The sequence below is a fragment of the Anopheles maculipalpis genome, chromosome 2RL, assembly GCF_943734695.1.
Source record: "Anopheles maculipalpis chromosome 2RL, idAnoMacuDA_375_x, whole genome shotgun sequence".
NCBI lineage: Eukaryota > Metazoa > Arthropoda > Insecta > Diptera > Culicidae > Anopheles > Anopheles maculipalpis.
The window spans coordinates 7,693,218-7,716,278 of NC_064871.1; the positions used below are offsets into that span (position 1 = coordinate 7,693,218).

Sequence of the window (23,061 nt, forward strand, 5' to 3'; positions counted from 1 at the left end):
ACTTTAAGGAAGCTATATTATGGCGCGCAGGCCAAAACTGCACGATTGACTTGATTAATCCGATTAATCCTCTGTGTCCATCATCCACGCGAATGTATAGAATTTGTTCGTAACGGATGGCATCTTCGATGCCGACAGTGCGCGAAGCGAGATTAGAAAAAGTTCCGAAACAGACCGACGACGGCCCGAACCCAGCGTGGCACCGGTCGGTTGATGAGTTCCGTATCGGCTGTGGCCGCGTGCTGGAGGAGATTTTGATATTCTGTCTCGAGCTTACGCTGCAGGTTGACATTGTTCGTGACCATGCAGATCTGTGCCTCGAGATCGCGATTGACGGACCGTTCGCCTAGGTTGGACGAACCGATTAGCGTGACGTTTGGGAGGGGCGAGTCGGGTAGATAGTACCATAGGCCCTTCGCGTGGTACGTCCACCCGGGTCGTTCGTACTCGTAAAGCTCCACCCGATGGCTTTGGCCGGAGGATTTAAGCATTTCGAGAAATTTGCGTGCCAACAGGGAGTATGCGGCTGGGATACCGCCTGCTGGTCCCTTAGCACCGAGGAAGCCATTTGCCTGTGAGCATAGGGGAGAAAATCAAGTCATTAATAAGTTATCTGACCGCCGGTTTCCCCTATTGAAATGTGCTACTCACGTTTGGGTGTGCCATGAGGATATTACACTGCGCCTGACAATCGTTCGTCAGCGTGTTCATGTACGTCTCCGTCAGATTGAAGTACCCCGTCGCTAAACGTAAACGCGAACCAGCCAAACAGCCCGAAAGCAGCTGCTTCGTAGCCAAACTGTCGTGATGAATACCGAGCTGTCCCATTTCGATCAGTGGAAATATCCACGTGTCTGCCTGCTGTGTGTCGTCACGCTCACAGATCGCTCGCTGCTCGTCCATCACACTCCGGAAGTACGTACGGATGCGTTCCCGTGCTTCAGTTGCAAATTCAAGCTGGGCACACTTGTACGGCAGCATGGTCCAGGTGTCGTGCAGCCGGGTAGCACCATCTCGACCCACCGTAAGGCTAAACTCTTGCACTTTAGACAGGAAATTGGCATAGAAATCGGCCAGCCTTCGATCTTCGATCATAACGTACCGATCTTGCCGGTTGGTAAAGTAATCGTTGGACAGATTCGCACCGGATATGATAACCGTATCATCTACAAGGTACAGTTTCATGTGCTGTATGCCAAGCAGCTCGTTCCATCGGGGTGGTGCGAGCCGTTTTGTAAGACCACGCAGCACCGGTGTGTGGTACAGGGACAGGCGGAAGTTATCCGTCTCCTCAACCAAAGGCATCAGCGTGGTTTGACTGTTACGTACACCGCGTGTACCGCGCGTAAAGTCCAACAGTACGTCCACCTTTAGCTGCACATTGTTGCGCAAGTTCTCGTGGATTGCGGCCACGAGTTGCGTTTCAAGGTTGCCCGTGCCAAGGTACAGGCTGGCCAGCATAATTCTTCGACGCGCAACAGTACATTTGTCGAGCAGTGTGTTGTAGAATGCGCTCGGCTCACGGATGACCTCGATACAGTCGCCCGATACGGGAAAGCAGGGCGAGATCGCGTGCAGCCAGCTCAAGGATTGTAGCGAGCTGGTACGGAATGCCGGTGGCACCAGTTCCGTCCCACCTCCGGTAGGGTGACGATTGCTGGGGTGTGGAGCCGAAGGCAAAAACTCGCCCGCCGGCGGATAATCCGCAATGAGCGTACTGAACAGTCGGCGGATCATCTTCAGCAAGGGTTGTAGTATAATCTGCCAGCTGTGAAGGGGAAATGAGAGTAGGAATTGAAGTACAGAAGATACAGAATTTAACACATGTGCTATCGTATGGGGGATGCGCCGGGTGGGTAAAGTTCGAGTTATGATGACGGTGATGGGTAGTTTAGCCATTTTCGATAAACGGGTCACACGGATTGATGCAACAAAAAGAAACAAAAAAAAAACGGTTACCTTTTCATCCAAAAGCATTTACGGAACAATCACATTTACACACGCAGTACAAGCAAGGCTCTAAGCACTAGTACAATACTATCGGAACGTAACGGTACGCACGGCATACAACAAACAGTTACTTACTACAAAGGGAACATAAAATTGAAAATTCTTACCTCCGTTCCGTTAACTACCTCACCACCTTACAAACGACGTTCGATGGACAATATTCGAGTGTTGCCGTGCCAGCGGAAAACCGACTAATTTTTGTGTGGGGAACACGATTTGGAAAGCATTGGCGAAAGGATAACGATACGGACCGGTGCCGGTTTTGCCGGCAATTGTGTTCTTCTCCTACTTTAGGAGACTGTTTCTGCTGCATGAGAAAAGTAAGGTGAAAATGGGAAAAATGAGAGCAAGCGTAGGAAAACGGGGGAACCGAAAAAAAAGAGAAGTAAGAAACAAAAAGGTATCCATTGAAATGGACAAGCGGGCAGTTCATAGGACAGGTGTGTAAGCGTAGCGCGTTGGTGTTTGCTACTACTTTCTACATCCCTGTTATATGTGCTTCCCGTGGTTTTGTTGTGCCCATCAGAGGCGGAGAAATGGTGTGAAGGGGTTTGGTCTATTTTTAAAAACAAAACAAGCTCAATGCGCATCTTGTATCTTGCGTTCGTCGAGACCATTACTCGATACCGTAATACATTCGCAATGCAGAAGACACAAGAACAACGGCAAAAGATAAAACAGGGAAATTCATAATTCATCTCACCAGCAGAACCAGAATGGAAAACAAAATTAAAATGCAACAGGACGAAGGCTCGGGTGTAGCAAATTGAACACTTTTTCAATCAGAAGCCTGCCATAGCTTGAGCCAAAAAAAAGGATAACAAAGGATAGACGGGTGTGAAAGAAAAAAATATTGAGCACGAATATGATGCTTACCTGAGAAGAAAATCGATTACGCTCATGATTAAAATGAATTACACTGTACCATTACTGTTGACACTGGTTGGGGTTTCCTTTACGAATGCTGCGTTAATGCTTTCCGTAGATGAAAATCCTTCCGTTTTTCCGCTCTATATATGTTTGTATGGTGCAAAAAGTGTATTTCTTGCAAGAGTGCAGCAGCAGCAAAACCACTCAGCTCGATAGCGCCGAAAGAAGTCAATATTTACGTTGTGAAATATGAAATGTCAAAAACGAGGTAGGGGAAATGATGGCTGTCAAAACCAATTCACCACGCAGGTGGTGAATATAGGAAAAATTTTGGAAATGAACACGATTTTGAATAAATTTTTTTTTGATGAAAAAGCAGCCAAAACACTTACATTCCCTTTCTAAAGAAGCACATATTTTAATTAGGCAATTTGTACAATGAATAATCATTGTGTTACCCGGGAAAATGTATCCCAATTCCCAGTATTCATCCCATTCATTCGCTCCACGTTCATTTGGTTTTGCATTCGTTGGATTCATTTCCGATTTGCACGTCGGTGCGAGTGGACGCGCGCTGTGTTTGCTCCGCGAGTTCCGTACAGTTCTTTTTGCGGGTTCTTTTTTTTCTTTTGTTTCCGTTTTTGTTTTTTCCCAATCGGCGAAAGTGAAGCTGAAGAACAGTGCAAATTCTTAGTTTCTATTATAAGCACCAACGAAAAATCAGAATTTGTTAGTAAAACGGAAATCATCACGATCGCGATCTTGAAACTTCCCTCTCCCTCAACACTACCACAGCAAGTGCGTGCGTGCGTGCGAAGAAACGGGCTCCAAAATAAAATCAAAATACGATACTCCTTTTCCGGTGCCGTAGCGTGGTGGTGCGGGTTCCAAAAGGGACAGGACGGCACTATAACGTATGGCCATCCAACTCGTCCGGTGTTCTTGTTTATGAGTTTGTGTCCGTTTTTTTTCGGTCGCTTCCCACTCCTTTCGATCGCATATCAGCACGTATTCACGACCATCGTCTCCTTTTTTTGGCAAATCGTAAGAATCTTACTTCGGCATTTATCTTTGCTGTGTGAGTCAGGAAAGGAAACAACAACAAAAAAAAAAACGTAAGCAGGGATCCACCTTCAGTGGCTGATTGTGTGTGGAGTTGGGCGACGCGCCATATCGTCGCGCGAAAGTCGCGAAACGTGCTCGCACCGAGCGATAACCGGTGGTGCATACAATAAAAAGGGTTTTTGATGAATGAGGGTGTGCTGTAGTGTGTTCGATATGGAGAAAGGCCAAACCCCGTGACGACGTGCAAATGCGTAGCGTTTTAAGGTGATCCAGAGTTGAAGTGTGCGTTCTTTGGTCCCAAAATTAGCCTCCAAATTAGTGGCCATTGTTTCCAGGAGAGAGGAGTTGGCGAGATTGTAATGCCGTCTACCGTCTACCATTAAAGTGCAATTCGCCCGACGAGTGTAATGCCTTGTGTAACATGTAAGCTAGAGTGTGCCAAAATTATGCTCTTCCTGGTGGCATTTTCTCCCTCGGGGGCCATCGCTTGGCAGTGAGCTGACTCTCACTGCACTGTTGTGATTGTCGACAACTTGATCGAGAAGATCCCGGAAGAAGCGCGTCTGGGATGCGCTGATAGTGGTGCCCCTGGTGGTGTGCTGGAAGTTCACGCCAAAGACCACGATTCCGAAAACCGACGCGAAAAGCCCAACCGAAAGTGATGTGATCGCGGATGGGAAAGATTGTATTCCTGGTCTGGTGAGAAAGAAAGATCCATGCGTAAAGTGCGATAATTTGCTCTTCGCCCTGGTGGTTGGTGTCTATCGAAAATTAGTGGCCAGAAAATACCGGAAAAACGCGCATCCCTGCTTCCCGGCTGGATCTCGTCTGGTTTGGGTGTGTGGGGAAGAAATATGAAAACAAAAACTTCGATTGGGGTGTAATTGAAAGTTTCTGTGTGTGTTGTGTTGCAAGGAAAGCGGGAAACGTGTGATGAGAGCGATGTTTGCTCCGAGTGCTATCTTCCAGTACAAACAACACATCCCCAACCAAGACGCGACCAATTTCATCCTATCATCATCTTCATCTTCGTCTATGTGCTGACTTGGAAGAGCATAGAATCTCAACGTCTGTGTGTTCTGCCTGCACGAAACATTCCTTGCACTCAGGTTCCAGAATAGCCGCAGGTCCACTATCAGCACTGGCTTTGCTCCCGTCGAGCGGATGCTCTAGCCTTGCGTAGTTCTGTTGGTGCATTGTTGTGAAAGTGTAACACATACGCTGCCCATCCGGGCTCTGGCCAGGAAGAGGGAACCAAACGGAAGAGGTCAGAAACAGAGGAAAAAAAAGGCCCAACTGCATGAAAGGAAATCATCAACACGATCGCGCCCTATCTTTCCCGTACCCCGAGAAACCATGATCTGGCCAGAGCTGCTACTGTTTATGCTGATCGGTTGCAGCAGCACGATTATGCTGCTGCCGCCCGGTGCTGCTGCCGCTGCTGCTGCGGAACATCATAACATGTCACACACGAAAGGTAAGCAGCAGATTTTGGGTGTTAATTTGTACCATGTTTTCCTATTGCATTACAACCCTTTATGAGAAGCGGGTGTGTAACTGTTGGGAAAAGATGTCTTAATTTAATTTCTTTCAAGTTTTATTTGTTTTCGAGGAAAGTTTGTTTAAATTTTCATCGCGAAAAACACTTTACGTAATTTATTCTTATAAGATTAGATTTAAAATAGTTCGTTCCCTACTGAAGGTCAAAATAGTTCTTAAGGGAACCATTTTTTTCCAAGTCCAAGGCCACCCTAGGGGTGCGCATTAATGGCCGGGCGGGAGTCTGTGTAGTGTCAGAACTCTAAAAAGACCTCCGTCGATGATTTTGTTTTAAAATGTTGCTTTCATCTCTTCCTTCTTTGGTTCTTGTATCTTCATGGGTTGCTTCACCTTGCTTCGGTTCTGTTACCGAACTTAGAGGATCGTGTAATTCGTTACTTGCTTCCCTCTCTCTTTGTCCTTCTTTTTCCTCGCATTTACACGCATTTTTTCGGAAGGGTTTACAAATTGTAGACTTATTGCATAAAATTTCACACTTTACGGGGATAATTGATTTGCAATGCAAAATTTTTATTAAAATAATTTTGAAGGAAGTATTAACAAAATCGTGGAGTCTTCCTAATTAAAGAATGATTGGTAAAGGGTTGGTGAAGTATTTCGGCGTCTCGTTCATCATGATCGCTAGTGTCATAAAATGTCTTAATTAGATTGGCCGTTCCACTCAAACCTCCCTAGTAACGCTGTCTTTCATCTTAAAGTGATATGAAGCGAACTAATACCGACCGAGCTGCCAGAGGTGCCTCATAGGTGTGTAACATGCTTGCTCACACATACGCTGTGCTAATGTTTGCCCGTACGGGGACAAACAGACAGACGGCAGCAGCCTCACGCATTTAAGATGAGTTTGGTGGCGTGAAATTTCCTTCTTGAGCTCTCCTGTAAGACCTCTTGTACAGCTAGGAACTACTCCCAGCTCTTCCACCCTGTGCCAGGTCTGTGAACCGCAGCTGTGTGCACCGTTGCATCTTGGCACTGCACTGGCCCCACGACGACAAACAAACTAACTGTATACCTTCTCGTTCCACGCATCGCGAGAAGTTCAATTTTAAAACAGCTCATCTTTTTCTTTTCTTCCCGGCGTGCTGCTGGCGTGCGTTGCGACCAGGTCTGGCCTGGCTGCTGCTGCCACCCCCAAAAGACCGAAGTTTATTCCTCCCGCAAATATAAACATTGCATTAAGAAGTGCTTTTTTTTTGGGCGATGGTTCGCGTTCCGTGTCTTTCTCCATGGCCAACTGCGCCGTTACTTTTCCCTGTTCGCGTTTCTCCCACCTCAAATTTTGTTTTGTGGCGACGTTTGTTTAATCATATCATCCAGCATTCAGCTCCTTCGCTGCCGTCTGATCGCGATCGCGGGAGTGTATTGACATTTGGGCCGGCATCGACCGGCAATCGGGCCTCGAAAAAGGGAAAACAATGAATGTACACGTACACGTAAAAAGGCTTCTAGAGGGAGGAAATGCGCCTAAACATCAGCCTCAAGTTTGGGTGCTTATTTTGGTTTTGGGGGAGAAGATTCGATGAAGTGCACTTTAGCACACATTCCCCAAGCAAGTATGTATATGCCGCCGGCCCACTGTTTTATCGCGATTTCTTCCAAGGACTGCCGTGAAGATTTTCCTCTTCGCTTCGCCTTTTCCTTAAGCGTCGATAGCGAGCGGCACCCTTACCCTGTGTTGGAAGCTCACTTTGGAAGTCTCGCAACACATGGCCGATTGTGTCGGTGTGGGTCAACTAGATGACTCTTCTTCCGAAAGATAAACCGTCCTATAAGTAGTAGTAGGCAAGAGTAAATAAATTCAGCCGACAGACAGACGGGGCAGATGACGGCTCGAGGCGTGTGGAGGAAGGGGTTGGTTCGTTTCCAAAAAAAAAAAAAACCTAACGAGCCACAGTCAGTTGAGTGAGCCATGCTGGGAAAAAGGTTGTCCATTGCGGTGCATCAGTAAAAGGGCTTTGGGACGCGCGCGAGTAAAGGGAAAGTAATATGCTCTATGGACGCCGTCGTCGACATTGACGCTACCGAAAACTATGCATTGGTGGAAAGCATTAATCTGAAAATGGGACAGAAGCACTTAAGATCACACACACACACACACACAGACACCCTCTCTCGGTGCTTTTCACTGTTTAAAGTTAATTTGTGTTTTAGAGATTGTATTGCGGGGTTTGTGGGCATGTTTTGGGATTTGAGTCTTTATTTATCCTTCGTTGAATTAGTTGGGAAAGGATGTCTTTAGGTGAATTAAATTGTTGTCTTCTGCTAACAGTTTTATGGTGGTTTTGATAGTCCAATGTTTTACATATAATAATTAACTTGTCAGTTGATTTTAAGCCAGTTTTTCCCCGTGGATTACTGCGTGAACTTGATCTTTTTTATTTTTGGAAAGTAATTTTTGTTGTTGAAATTTTTGCAAATGATAAAACATTCAACAATCTGTTTTCCTTTTCTGTCATGATTTTCATTTTTTTTTCTGTAGTCTGCTAGAGATGTATTCGTATTTAGACTTTTGAGCTTTCCTTTATAATTTCAACTGTTAATAATTGGTAGCAATAAATTTAAAGTGCAAAAAGAAACAGTTATCGTCATGCATGAGTGAAACTACCCTTTTGACAGTATTTTTTGTTTTGCTTTTCGCCAAGAGTTTGGCAAGAAAAGTTGTGCGTTTAATTAATGTACAATGGTTGTTTGTTTTCTATAAATTATATATTTTGGAGCTAGTACTCCCGCTTACAGTTAAGACAAAAGTTCCCGATCTTTCTGATCCTCCATTTTGGTGATGCTCCTCCAAGTCTACAAGCTGCAAAGTTCACGTGTTATCAGATTTGCAATTCACAGACACCGTTCACTGTAGTAACGTCCAAAAAACGATTCTGTGACAAGACACCACTCAATACTGTCATCATAATCATCATCTTAGCTCCCTCCCCCCATTACACAGTAGTCGCGATTGCTTCTGGAATAATTTGGAACATTAAATCTCCGGGTTTGATTATGATGAGTGCCGTGTGTCGGTCCTCGGTTCTTCTAAGAATCAAACCAACTGCCATCCCCATCGTACGACTGATAGCGCGGTTTTTATGCGTTCAAAAAACAGTGTAGTGTACCGATCGTTTATGTGTACGCACACACCCATCTTCTCCGCTATGGCTTTTTCGGCAGTAAAACTGATCGTTCGGTTGTCGCGCCTTACACTGTGGGAGAAGTGTACGAATATTTTGATCGAACGCACGTTCGGATGGATGGTAAACCGAAACATATCGACCCATTACGGGGAGGGCGGGTTATTAGTCTGCTCAATACGGAATCAATTTGTGGTTTGTTCGTGTGGTTTGGTATAAGCGTTTGAGAACAGATCCTCTCCCCTAGTCCGGCAGCATCCCCCATCCCTGCACGACGGTCTATGAGTCGAGGAGCAGACAGAAATACAATTAATTTAGCTTCATCATGAGTGTGTAGAAGTTCGTTTCGCAGTGAACGATTTTGGTTAATAATGGAAATTATTTTATTATATTTCATCCGCGGTTTTTCGGTCTCGCCTATGCTTCGGCTTCTCTATCGCAAAAGCAAACTTTCAGCATCAATCACACACACGCACGCAGACCCGCAGAATCAACATGCTCTTTGCGTTGGGACTGGTCCGGTTGTACTAATTGAATTCATTTAATCGGAATCACACCGCTCGTTAGGGGCTGATGCGTGTGCCAACGTATGGGACGCTAGATTAGCAGCACACCCTGCGACCCTGTGTGGGTTGGCGAAGGGAAGGACAGAAACAGTGAAACGAGCAAGACAACTTCTGTCTAGAATCGATGAATGGCTAGAAAGCATCGCAATTGTCTGGAACAGATCCAGTTAAAGTTTAGCGAAGTAGTCGTCGTCTTGGCTGTTTTTTCCCCCTTTACTTGTCATGCAAAGGAAGATTTTCTGGCGAATTCCGTTGGGAAAATAGAGAAACATACGAATGACAAGCTTCGACAACGATGACGTCAAAGGTGGCTCGACACAGAGTGCGTGGTACAGTTCGTGCCAACGGCCAGAGATCTCGAGTTTCAGCCGTCGGAAGTCGAGAACTGTCAAGCTGTCGTGTCGATCGATAGGCATGATCGTATCATCGAGCGAGCGTTCGAGCGGGAATGAAGTTACCACGCATACTTCGTTTCGTGCGATGCGTCTCGTTGAGGATAGTACATAGAGTGTTTGCTTAAGAAGTTGATAAAATATTTGTATTTCCACTCATGATACTTCGAATATCCTACATTACATTTCTCAAATCACACTTATTGCTTGTTTGTTGTTATTAACCTCTCGCTCACTCTCTCTCTCGCTCTCTGCATAAGCCTATTAAAACTAACCATACACCATTGTGATCTGTCACCTTTAGCCCTAATCCTTCCAACAAGCAGGTGGGCGATCATTTGCTTTACGGTGAAACATTCGCCAACCTACACGCGCAACACGCCGACGCTGCCGACTTCCGTTGGCCCAGCGCTGGTTGGTTGCACCGTGCGTGATCCGCGAACCGGATTGTCGATACACGGATCTCGCACCAGCATAAGATGTCATGATCACATATTGAACACGATTAATCATTTGCCTTCGGAACAGATGGAGGTGGAGTTGCAAAAAGAACCGGGTCTCTACCATTTTGCATCGGTAACGTAACATTCGTTTGTAACGGATCACAAGCACGGACCCGGTTCCACCATTCGACACTAAGATCTAATCATCTCCGCGCGGCAGACACATCCCGATTATGTATCGACCTGTACCTGCTACCGTACCGACCATTTTTTTTTTTTTGCAGCATATGTGAAGAGGTCTTGAGTCGTCTGATCGGTGAGCCGTATAGACCAAGAGACGCGGTCGGTTGTTTTGCGGACTAGGTGTAGTGCGTGGGTTGTCCTGGTAGCTACCTCTATTGCCCAATGATCATTGGCGTGTCTGCACATTGCACTAGAATTGCCCTCTAGGTCGTTATTCTTTGCCATCGTCGATCGTAATTCCATCATTCTACGGAAAGACTCCACGGGACCTCCAAATGAGGAGTGATTAATGAAATTGATGTATGGTTAGGCACTATTAAGTTGTGCTGAGGACCACTATTTCTTTTTTTAAACAGATCCATGTGGTCCGGATGTAACACCCCGTAAAAACTCATGCATGGAATTAGAGCTACGCATGACTATGTGCCAAAAACCGTTAGAATTAGAAGGAAAATTTCCATTTGGTTTGTCAGTACCAGTATGTTGCAACAGCTCTCGTAGAACGTATCCTCATTAGCAGCTTCATCCGAGCTCCAAATATGGCAGATCAATAAAATGGTTGCCGTTTAGGAACGCCTCACAAGTCACTACTTATTTAATTTTGGCTCCCGTCTACGCCTCATTCTCACGACAGGCTACAATCGATCTCACCAGGAAGTTGGGGTCTGCATATCCTAAAACAAACAAAGAAATCGTAGCTCTACCTACCACTCCGGGCCTGTTTGTTCTAAAGAGAAATAAAACTCGTTCCGCAATTTAACACCTCGGATGCCACGGTCGAACGGTTAATCTATCAGACTTTAAAAGCATTCCCGCATGGTCCGCCACCACAATCGTTTCGTGCCAACTGGGGCCAACTGCAGAAACGCATAATTTCTTGCCTGATCGATTATATCTCGCACTTCGTGTGCTGACTCGTGAGCACGCAACGAGTCGGAATGTACCGTTGACTTCGGGTTGTTTTTATGTCGGACCGTGTCACGACTTTGACACTGTGCTGTGACCGAGCATTGAGCCTTTATCCGGGGGTACGATTTCGTTATACATGCACTTTGGTCAATGTTGCTATCAACGAAAATCTCCAATCCGCAGTGTGTCTGTTAATGCCAGACGAATGTAGAGGTCGCGTACCTTAGGGACTCCTAATTCCCACCCGAGCGCGTGATGTTAATCAAAGTGTCAAAAGAGACAACGTGTGATGGTGGAAAATAAAATAGAAATAACGGAAGGACTGTCACTCTGTCCAATGAGATATTATTTGCCAAAGGAGGACACGCGGGAGGACATTATGCAAATACATATCCAGAAAGAGAAGACGTATGGAGCGAGAAGAGTGTGAATCCTTTGCCCGTTTCTGGTAGCGTAGTCGGCTTTTTGGCGAACCAATTAAAATTCATCTCCATCATCTTTCATCATCTTCTCCGTGGAGCAAGACACCGTCGTACCAAAACGGGGGGTCTCTCTTTAAGGGAACAGGTTTGTTTTGTGTTGTTTGAAGGCATGGTTAGTCCTGTCCCTTACACACACAGCACGGCACGCATAGCAGAGATGCATACGAAATGCCAGCAACACGTTGTGTTGTACATTTGATTGATCGGAAACAAATGTACACACACACACACATGCCGTATTCCAAAGGCCATGTTTTGTCCGTTGCCAACGGTATGTGTCCGATCTGTTGCTGATTAACTGTACCAATTCTCCGGCCAGAGGCCAGAGTGTGCCAGAGATGTGCCGGTTACACTGGCGGTAAACGGGCGAATCATAAACTTTTGACCCATTTTTCTCCCGAGAGTGCGGGAAGAATAGGTCTTCAAGACTACTAATTTGTGTTTTCAGTTCTGTCGAAAGCGGGCTACCGTGCTGTAGTGTAGTGGTAAGATTTGTTTACAGCTCAGTTACCGAGCTAAACCGATCTCCATTTCTTCCCTGTTATTGGATTTAATCGCCTTTGCTTCCAAACCGATTCCAGCGGGCTGTGATCTAGTTGGAGTTAATTTAGCATATTTTAACTTTGACAGCTGTGACTTTCACTCTGGGACAGAGCGAGAGAAAGGAAAGGGAAACAATGGCCGATGGTTTTGGTGGACACTTTGCAGCCAGTTTGCTGTGCGGATAAGGGCTGGAAGCACACTTCTTGCGCACTTTCCACTTTAATTTTTCCTTGCCATTCCGAAATCACGCCACCACGTCAAATCGAAGTTCAAGATCTAGGTCCAACTGGCCACTCATGTGGCGGAAATGGAAGCTCCTAATTTCTAGGAAAGGGAAACGGCCAGCCCGTTGTGCATCGGCAAAACACCACATATCTAGATAGAGCTAGGAGGAAAAATAAAAAAAGTAAGGGAAATGGACAGTCACCACGGTGCGGTGCGTTTCAATGTGCCGTGATGACCACCGTCTCCGGGGGCTGATGGCGCTGATGATAATTATCGCATTTTAAACGCATCTCTAATTACGATGCGATTCAGCAGCAAGCCAACTTCACGGACGTGATTTGCTAGACAATCGGTGGTTAAAGTACACACAAACCAAAAAAAGCGAATAAGCGATTCCACCGGCGAAAGGTGTAGGGAGAAAAGTGAAACCATGACCATGTCGCGAAATCTTCATCAGGCTTGTCGTCTGCTGGGTGCATTTAATCACGATCACTATTGGAGCTTGGCCGGTTCCAACGAGACTTCATCTCTGGCAAGAAATGATTGGCTTTTGCGGAGAAACCATTGTACTGGGAAGTTGATCGTTGGTGGACGAACTTCGTCGTGAAGAAACACGTGATCTAGCGCTATTTCTGTACGTAATTTTGGACACAATCACCACGTGTACTGACCCAAATGATCAAAGAGTGTGTGTGTGTGTGTGTGTGAGAGTGACCTCTAGCAGACACGTTCAGATACATTTTTGGAGGATCTAATTTTAAGTTGATAAAAGGGGGCATAAATTATCATCCAAAGTTATCGGATAATCACCGCAATCAGTACCTTATATCTAGTGTAAAGATCTCCGTTCCGGATATGAGGAACTGGTCCAAATCAATATTTATAGCAAACGGTGTAGTTGACCAAGCAGAACGTTTATGCGTTTTGTGTCCAGCTCTACATTGGTAGCTGCGGCACATCTTTACATGCCTGACCGACATTTTTGAAGCGGTTCTGCCTTTACCGTACCGGCACTTTCGAAAAGGGCATTGGCAGCATTGATTCATCGGCGTTGCTTTCAGCTCAATGCGAGGATTGTGGGCTCTTGCCGCGATACAATCTGTGGCTATCCACTATCTAAACCCATCTGCTATCACCTGCGCTGACCTATGGGCAAGCATTCGGACGAGCATCCGCTTCACGACCCGTTCGTAGCAGGAACAAACGAAAAAAGAGCAACGAACAAAATGAAATTAAGTAAAATCAAAACCATCCACAAACACACACAATTTGTGCGTAGCAGAGCATTGAACGATTCTATCGTCTACATAACATCACAGCACACAAGAAAGACGATGAATCTTCGCGTTCGCGGCTCATGGCGGCTCGGATAGAAAGAAGAGTTATGATCACCGATGGGAAGATTACCTCTCCCGAGCCTTTAACGATTACTTCAGCGAAACATGCTGCTTTTGTTTCTTTTAAGCTACCTCTCTCTTTATCTCTCTGTGTGCTGGCTGGGTTATTACGGTAAGAAAGATCCAAACCCGAGCGAAGCATTTTGGTTTGTGGTCTCAGTTGGGCAGAATTCCGACACGCTTTAGCGATACCACCGAAGGCATAGGTTAATCAGAACGCCAAACGAAAGTACCATTGGCTGTCTGTGTGCAGGGCAGGTTCAGTCGAAAGTGCATCGTCATCGTACGGATCCAACATCCATCATCCTTGGACCTTGATGGTGATGATGATGGCGGTGTAGCGATGCGGGTGCCTCGCACACAGGAACCGATCTTTTCGTGATGTTTCCTTAAGCTAGATATCAGTGCTTGTAGAGAAACTCCACCAGCAGCAGCACATCATCTTTCATCGAGAATTGTGTACGATTCGTCACAGGTTGCAAACCAGAACCGTCGTGACGGAGGCCCCACCCTACAGCAGTCAACGTTCGCTAGCAGGATCGTCGACTTCGGGCAAAATTGTTGAGCGTGCATTTGCCGTACCGGAGACATTAGTCCCAAGGGAAACAGGGCCGAGTCGTTCGGATCCTCATATCTGGACAAAGCCATTCGCTTGACGCGCTTTTTCGAGAACTCTTAGCCCATCTTCCGCGTGCGTATGGTGCACTCAAGCAGATGCGTACGCAAGCCCGGAGGACACTCTCTGCAGGAAGGGTCTCCAACAGTAAAAGCTTTCTCTTCCGATTAGAATGGCATTTTTTCCCTGAAGTGCATGATAAATTATCAACCACCCCCCGAGGGAGGTATGCAGCTTCATGATCGGAACGTTTTATTTTTCAAAACTTTGTGCCGCCTTTATAGAATTGATAGCTGTTGTGTTGATGGGTGGGCCTTGAGTACTGCCGTGTATACTCCACATTTTTGCGTCGTAACTTTGATGAGCTTGCTTGGCGCGGCTGATGACTTCACGAAAAAGATGACTCACACCTCGTGGCCCCTCGTGCAAGTGTGATCGAATCGTGACTCGGCTTAACTCGGCAAACACTGGTTCAACGACACACCGTCGTCTCCATGTCACTGGGGCTGATTTCTGGGTGCCCCTTGCCAACCGTTGCACAGGTTGATGGTAGTAGCCGGTTGACTGACTTCACCACTTCGGTGGAGCTACCAGGTGAGCAAGTTTCCATATTGTGAATTCTTTTGCGTGCTCCATCTGCGACGGCAAGGAAACCGCTAGGAAATTAACGGTGTTCTTCGGACGGACAGCCGGACGGGTTGTCAACCGCGAATGGTGCTTGATGCGCCGGTGTGACGCGCTTAACGACATTTGCACAAATGTTGCATCGGCAGGTCGATTCAATTGGCCATCGCCGTGTGCAAAATAATCGCATTGAAGCTGCTTGATCTGTGGTTCGAGCTGATTGATCGTACAACGAAACATGACAGCCTAGCTGTGCGACTGGCAGCTACCCGCCAGCTACCAACATTCCCTAAGGATTGACCAAAGGATTCAGGAGAGTAAAACGAGTGATTTATCCATTAGTCCCTGCGTTGTTGAATCTCTGTGCATGAGTGACTTGCCGCATCGTTAACAGACAACGTTTGGAAATGGATCGTTACAGGTGGTGACTTGTTGGAAGAGATCAGTTCGCTCAGCAAAACGACGCAGGTGGTTTACCTTTAGGGGAGGCTTCATTTTATGTTTCGCTGCCCTTTTCGGTAGCACACAGATGACCATCCGTCATCCGCGGCTAGGACATTAAAGCTAATGGGCAATCGGTTAGCTGGCGAATACTACGGCGATTCGTACTGATTGGATTTCGTAGCCTGCCAGGGCCACAGGATAGATGACTTGCAACACTTGGGGAGATGGTATGTAAACGAAAAAAAATGACCCACCATTATACCATCAGCAGGCCAATACCGGGGATGCATCGCCCGAAGTGTGAAACGTTTTTGGGGAAAAGCTTTCACTCATTCTGGTGGGTTTTTTTGCTTCCCATTTTTACCTTTTGATAACTGTCATTGTTGTTTCAAGAGGAGTTTCAAAAAAAAAAAATGCTGTACATATCCTGTAGAAAGAAAACGAACCACCAACACCGCGGTGAGCGGTGTAATAATGATCCACTGCTTCGGTCGGTGCGCGCGCTGCCTACGGCGGGAGATTCTTGTCCGCAAAGTCGGCGCACATTCAACCTCACATTGTCTTCAGCCGAACAGGTTGGCATGGAACAGGTTTTTCACGTTTTTGGGAAGGGTTTGTTTGATTTTTTTTTTGGTTAACTTCTTTGCGATGTTTTGTGACAGCGAAATGCTGCCCAACCATGGAGACAATTAAACGATTTGCTGTGCGACGATCGGCGATGGGATATCGGCTTCCAAAACCGAGCTACTCCTGAGTTATGGGTACGGGGTTATTTCAAGGGCTCGAAGATCGCTGCCGAAGGTTAGTTAGTGTTCAGGCATAAATTAGACCATCGCACAAACATCTCGTTGCGTAAGGCGTGAGCGATTGAAGACCTTAAAGATGAGATCGAACCGATCGGAATTATAAACAGCTTGTTAAGGGTCCCGCTTTTTTAAAACAAAGACGTTCGATGGGGAATACGAAATGGTGTGGATTAGGTTGAGACATCTCACACATTTGATTAAGACGAACAGCGATTGGTGAGAACAGCGATTTGTTGCCTCAACAACAAAGACAGTTAAGTGGGTCGTGCTGATTCTAAGTGGAGTGAAGCCACTCGGAGGCGCCATAATTTAGCATACTTCACACAAAAATAGCACAAATTCACAGTTACATCTCCACTTGACCGGCGCTGCTTTCGTTGCTTTCGCGTCCCGACAAGTCCAGCCGTGGCCGGACATTTTATTAGGTTTCGCTGTTTTTGGATGCTAATAGCATCAAATTGCTCCGATCAGCCTCATCCCTGCCAGGTTGCAGGGAAAGAAGAAGCTGGTCAATGTTTTCGCGTGCTTGGAATAGTGATTGACTCGAGTCGTTGCTTTTTTTTTTTTGTTTTTGAATTCGTCCTCGGGCTCGTTCAAACTCCATCCCCCTCCCGTACTGTTTGGATGGATCATTTTGGCTGACTTCTTTCACCCCAGCCCGAGATCGATTGGTACGAACGGGCTCGACCGACGACGGCACTTTCGCACTAAAAACTTGCTCTAACGTGCGTGGCAGTAGGATAAAGAGCAGTTGTTCCCAACGCCCGAGGGCGATGCTCGATGATATATACATGAGGATCACGTAAAAGCTCAACGCAAGCGAGAGAATGTCGATTGGCAGTGAAAGAACCTCGACCGGTGGACCATCCCGCCATCCATCCCGGAGGTTGTCGGCAGTCGTGTACGCTGTGTGTATTTTTGTGGAATGCTGCGAACGTCTTGTGAACGCCGTTCTTCACAAGCCAATGGTGTGCCACTTGCTTTCAAAGTGTTCTTCAAATGCTGCTAGTTTATACTTCGGAAGGCTCCACGCCACCTGAACCGCGAAGTTCGCTTTGGTGTCCGGCATAATCGACTCCGTTCCTGGACTTCTGGTTCCCCCGGGGAAGGGAAAAGGTGGTTAATCTAGGCAGTTCCGTCCGGGCAAAGTAAAGTGATCACTCCATTTGGCAGTTCCCTTCTATTGCGCATCGCATTCAATACGCTCGTACGTACGGCCCATAATCAAATGCGGTTAGGGCACTGGTGTCCGTATAAGGGAGCAGTTGGCTTTCTTTTCCACCTTCTCCGACTTTCTTTGGACTTACAAGCCTGGAGGAGACCTGGACACACAAGTTCGTGTGTGTGTGACACTAGATCAGCGCTAACCAAACGTGAATCATCGTCCCTTCACGGCTATCGAGCAGAGAGCTACGTGATCCCTTCCATCCTTTCGGCAGTGCGGCAGTTTGCAATGTGCTCCAGAAAGATACCGACCGACCGAGCCATTGGGGACTCCCTTTTTTGCAGCTTGCGCGTTTAGATCCGGACCGTATTTTCGCTACAACACCATCGCCACTCCAAGACGAAGTTACCTTCCCTCCCCGGGGGAACGATAACGATGCGAGTAGTATCGTGACCTTTGTGTGGTATAAATTAAATTAACATGACTTTGGCTGAAGCACGCGTCAGTTAAGCACGCACACGTATCAACGTTGAAATGGAATAGAATTGATGCACAATAGAGGCCATTTTGAGCGAATGCACAGTGCGCGGACGCGATGCAATAAATGGCCGCTGGCAGGTTGTTTGGTGGGTGGGTGAGAAAAATTGCGTATTTCGTTTCTCCATCATTATCATGTCCTTAGGGCGTCAAAGAAGAGCTGTTCTTCGTGTTGCTTTCGACTAGATGCTAACTCAATACCGCAATTACCTTTTTTTGTTTCAAATTTAACTGCAGGCAAAATGCTTCCAGATCGATCTGTTCTACGATCAGTTAACATATGGACATCCCCGTAGTACGTCCGGAGAACTGCTCACATCTGCAAAAGTTCTTGGGTACGTCTAGCCTAGCGCTTGCAAGCAAATTGATCCATAAAAAAGCAATCTCAACAGACAGGCCAATAAAATTTGACTCAATTCGCAAAGCCTGGCTGTCTGTGCAAGTAATCGTTGTTGGAGCTGAAGCTAGAAGCAAGTCGAGAACTTCTGATCGGATCAGATCTTTGGATGCGTTACCCCGTTTAGGTAGCATCGTTTACGAACGCTCGAACGCGCGTTTGCTGGCGGATAAAGAAACGTTTCATGGTCAGAGAAGCTTGCATACGTTCCTAGAACTACGCAAGGTTACAACATGCAGAAGCAGAGAATTGGCCGAGGTCTGCTGCACCGACCACTGGAGGAAGCTGAGACAAAACTGCATGGTGTGCTACCGAGAAAAGAACCCCATTTTATACCCCAATTTATAGTTGCTTTCGGAACATGGAGCCTGGCTGCTTGCAGTCGTGTGCTTGTGTGTGCTATCCGCAGGTTTTTTGTACCGCAACCGGTCACAATGTTCTCCTCCGGGTGTGGACTGTCCTCGATGATCATGTTTCGCGGATGTATCGTCGCGCATTGTCTGTCGCGCTTTATCATGGTCCGGATGGTTCGCAACAGAAATGCTTTGAAAGTAAAAACATGCCCCGGCGCGCGTCGGTAGTGAGCACACAATGGGACAAAATATTTGTCCATGAAGTGTTTGAGTCGCCTGGGGAAAACATTGCGATGATGGGGCGCGCTTAATTGGGTTCGCCTAAGCTTCTTTGTGGGCTTTGCAAAGGCTTTGCAATAGGATTTTGGCATCATCGCCTTTCGGATGGTAATATTTCCGTCGTTTCCAACAAAGTGAGTAATACGAAAACCGAGTAAAAAGATTCCTTTTTTTGCCTTGCATTCCGTTGAAGAGATGTAAGGTAGAAAATGGCAAAACAGATCAGACCGACTCGACGTGACGTTGAGCCACGGGGGAAGATTTTCTCTAAAGGCGTGTGGAAATTTTGGTGAACAGATACGATTGTGTGGTCGACTATTTGCCCTCGGGCTGCCGTCTCAAAATGTTCCACCATTCCGATTGACGCTCTGTCAAGGTCTACGACGGAGGCGGCAGTTTTGAGGCTCTCTTTGCTAGATTTTAAGGGGGGTGAAGGCGGGAGAATCCCCTTAAAAAGCGCACCAAGGAAAAAAAGGGTTCAAACGCGTCCTATGCCAAGCCCCTCATAAGTGGGTGTCAATGGGGAAAGTTGAAGCAGCCCAAGTCTTGGCCGGTGTGTCAAACGACACCCGAACAGGGCTTCATTTCCGGCAAAGAAATTCCATCCCGGAGGTCGTCATACCGATACGCAGTTCGATCTGTGTCCGGGGCAATTGTTGCCATGTATGCCATGCCCCCTATAGTTCCTGGTTCCGTTGACACCTGCTATACATGCGGTTGACAGAATTTCCATTTAAATAGCCATAGGATTCGATCGATAAAATTTGAATGTTTCCAAAACCGATCCGGAATCGTACCGTAAATCAACTCCCCAACAAACAACGCCGGTTTACACCTCACCGCTCCGAATCCTGGATTGCACTTGAGGGTTGAGTTATAACATAATCGGTCTATTAAAATCCATTAAAGAGACACACTTCTTTGACCAACTGCGCTCGATGCACCCCGCGTCAGTGAAGCTTCGGCTGCGTCTGTCAAACTGCATCGCGACAAAACAAAGAAGGACAAGCCGTCGCCCTTTGCGAGACGTTTACCGTGGGCAGAGGAAATTATCGCTGTTTTGACAGCGTCATAATCTGTTGCTTCTACTTTCTACTTTGTTTCGTTAACTTTCGCTGCCGCCACAACCGGCGGAACGAAACTACGCCTCTCTACGGTGGCGAAGAGGAACGTGGGGAGGAGTCCGAATGCCTTTTTACATAGTGTGGCCGTTGAAGCCGTCGTTCACGGAACGAATGAATCTGCTTGCCGTAGATGATTATGCTTATGATTTGTGGACGAATGCACAACCACGATGGCACATTTTTACTGGATGGGAAAACAAAACTGTGCCCCGAAAGCATCACTAATATGCCTCGAAAGGGACGCCCGTCAGTACGGCCGATTTAATCGATTATTCATGATGATTTGTATTCGGATACGTGTTTGGATAGGCGTTTTGCTTTCAATTTGTCTAAGAATGATTCATTTACATGGGACGATGTGAAAATAATGTTGATTAATGGATTAGCGCGCGTGGATAGTTGGAGATGTTAATGGCGGTCGGTTTTGTCACGTGTGTGCGAAGTTATAACCCTGCGCAAGCTTTAGTTGGTCTTATCGCCGGAAGTCCTCTTCAGATTAGCGTAAAGCAATAGATAGACAATTACGGTCTTTGAATACCATTTAATTCGAGACGTGAAGCAGTAGAAGGAGCAGAAGGGAGCGAAGTGATCACTAGCTTCTTATAAGGTTATGAATTCTTCACGCGTTCCCGATGTCTAAGATTGTTGTGCCAGATATCCTTCGCAGACAGGGCAGATTAAATCAAGCTTCGTCGTGATTACGTCTCACGCTACTACCCGTCCCAGTCCCTCCTCCCCACGTTCCGTGTAGGTGTAATACTTGACAAAACGTGTGTCATTCTGTCAGAAAATCTGCAGTATCTCCGTTTATAGCATTCGCAGAGATTGACGGGAGCCGATTAGTGGTAGCCGGTGCTGGTAAATGAAACAAGTTGTCAACGATCGCGAACGATCGGTTACGGTAAGGTTAGCACTAACCGTGCTAATAAAGCCGTATGAATCGCATTCAATGTACGCAATAACGTTGGCATAATTTTGTGCTCGTTGAAGTATGCTAAGATTCTACTGCAAGAGGTTATACTGCGCCCTCTATCGTGAAAGATCGCAAAGCACAGTAACAATATGACAGATCTTTTTTTAACCTCATCAAAGAGACGGCTTATTGCGGATACGTGCAAATGGTAATTAATCCCAACCCGAAATACATGTGCAGGTGAAAGTGTCTACAATGTCTCTACTCCTGTTTGCTGACAACATCCATCAACAGTTGCACAGTTAAAACCTGCACATTATGCACTCGCTTACTCAAATAGTATGCAATGCAGCAAACCGGTAATTGCATGTCGCGCAAAAGTGCATACGGCGAAGCTAAATGGCGTGCCGTCGGTAAGCTTCAAAGGATTAGCAACGACACCAATAGTGGCAGGTACATGTGCAATTTAGTAAAATAAACCTCGGCCCACGCGGGCCAACTGGGTGGCTGGCTTGATTAGCAGATCCATTCACAGTACGTTCTTTGACGGGGCCCGTTCTTAGATCGAACCCAACAGTTACTGGCTAACCAGGCTAGTGAACGGATACTGCGCAGGTTCGATGTTCACACTTCCTCACCAAAGCCAGAAACGGAGCATTGATTTGAGGTCCGTTGTTTGCTGTTGTTGCCCATTTTATATAAGCTCGGTACGCCACACATCATGAATCGTTTGAATGTTCTCGTTAGAATCACATTAAAAGGGATCGCAATTGTTTTAATTACACAGTCCCCTTTCTTGCTAACTGCGAAATAGATTGCACTCGTCTAGAAAAGGGAACGTGTACTTGTGCGCCTTTAGATAGGGGGCCCGGGCCGGAAATCTTGGCGTTGATCGGAAAATTTTGATTTATGAACTATCCACACACACACACACACAATTGCTGATGGTAGTTTTTTTTTTTGCCAGGAGGCCAGGTAAGTGTTAATGTGCACCGCAACCACATGTGTGTGATGCAGCACGATGCCTCTTAACTGCTTCCAGCAGCTCTCCAACCACGTTACGTCATCGCGGTCGTCGTGCGAAGTGTTGAATATGAATTACAGCGTTCCACACCGTGGAGATCCAGCCGAATGTCACCTCGGTCGGGGGTGCCTCTGTACGATGGCGATAAGTGAAGTGCTAAACGCTTCGAGAGAACCTTTCAGTTGCCGGTTTTATCCACCCTTTATCTGGTGGATCCTGAGCCGTTAAAGTGAACGTGCCCGAGGCAAGCTGGTTCCCTATTGGTTGGTGGGCCAACCAGGCGAGGTCGCGGTAGCTGAGGATGGTATGCGCAAATTAATAGCGATGGTAGTTTTATGGATTGAGCGATAATGCCAGGCCAGTTTGTCGCTCACAGGGCTCTACATGTGCGATTATCCACTCTTTTATCTGTGCGACCAAAGCGACCGTGTTACTGTTACGCCCGATGAAATATGGCTCACGGCTACGCTAATCTGGCAATTGAATTTACACAGCTGAGTTGAGTTGGGGAGACGCTCAATTCCGTCACCGCTCTACCACGATACCACGATAAGGACGATGGGAAAATGTCACACCAAACGGGATGATAATGATTGCACTCATCACTTAATTATTTTAATATCTAATACCTTCTCCGATTTCTTGTACGCATCGTTGAAGGAAAATGGACGATCGTGTAACTCCACCTTTTCAAGGTAGTTTAAATTCAACCACCAAACAGTAATGATGCCATTTGCTTGTGAATCATCCCTCCAATTGTGTCATCTTTTCGCTGATCAGTGCTGTATCCACACCACAAAATCGTGCGTAACTCTCGTTTATTTGTGTAAATTTATTTCTGTGCACTGTTGCCAGTGAAAGCGGAACACTCGTTGGCTAAGTTAGGTTAAGTGTTCGTTATTATTTTTGCATCGTTTCGAAAGGATCGTCCACCTCGCCAGTTTCCGTTACA

The 23,061-nt window shown here is 46.5% G+C and overlaps 2 protein-coding genes across 3 annotated transcripts in view; one reads left to right on the forward strand and one right to left on the reverse strand.

The window, feature by feature from the left end:
- Positions 1 to 148: 148 nt before the first annotated feature.
- On the reverse strand, positions 149 to 2,950 carry LOC126557741 (CDP-diacylglycerol--glycerol-3-phosphate 3-phosphatidyltransferase, mitochondrial). 2 transcript variants are annotated; one of them, XM_050213618.1, is made up of 3 exons: positions 2,887 to 2,950; positions 652 to 1,768; positions 149 to 572 (listed from the first exon to the last, which is right to left on the reverse strand). In XM_050213618.1, exons 1-3 carry the CDS (start codon positions 2,910 to 2,912, stop codon positions 153 to 155), a joined length of 1,563 nt encoding a protein of 520 aa, XP_050069575.1. In that variant the 5' UTR covers positions 2,913 to 2,950; the 3' UTR covers positions 149 to 152. The 2 variants fall into 2 exon arrangements, with proteins under 2 accessions (XP_050069575.1, XP_050069576.1); XM_050213619.1 differs by lacking the exon at positions 2,887 to 2,950 and adding an exon at positions 2,118 to 2,123.
- A 2,351-nt stretch (positions 2,951 to 5,301) lies between these two features.
- LOC126558214 (uncharacterized) overlaps positions 5,302 to 23,061 on the forward strand; it is a 32,207-nt gene continuing 14,447 nt past the window's right edge. The window contains exon 1 of the mRNA XM_050214184.1: positions 5,302 to 5,422. Within this exon, the coding sequence (XP_050070141.1) occupies positions 5,302 to 5,422 (121 nt within the window). The remainder of the gene's footprint in view (positions 5,423 to 23,061) is intronic.

Bases quoted from the DNA above. Each gene is read 5' to 3' on its own strand.
- LOC126557741 (XM_050213618.1), bottom strand. From the start codon at position 2,912: ATGAGCGTAATCGATTTTCTTCTCAG. The intron at 1,769-2,886 runs GTAAGCATCATA...TCCCCTTCACAG, and splicing joins GTAATCGATTTTCTTCTCAG to CTGGCAGATTATACTACAAC. The intron at 573-651 runs GTGAGTAGCACA...CTATGCTCACAG, and splicing joins TCCTCATGGCACACCCAAAC to GCAAATGGCTTCCTCGGTGC.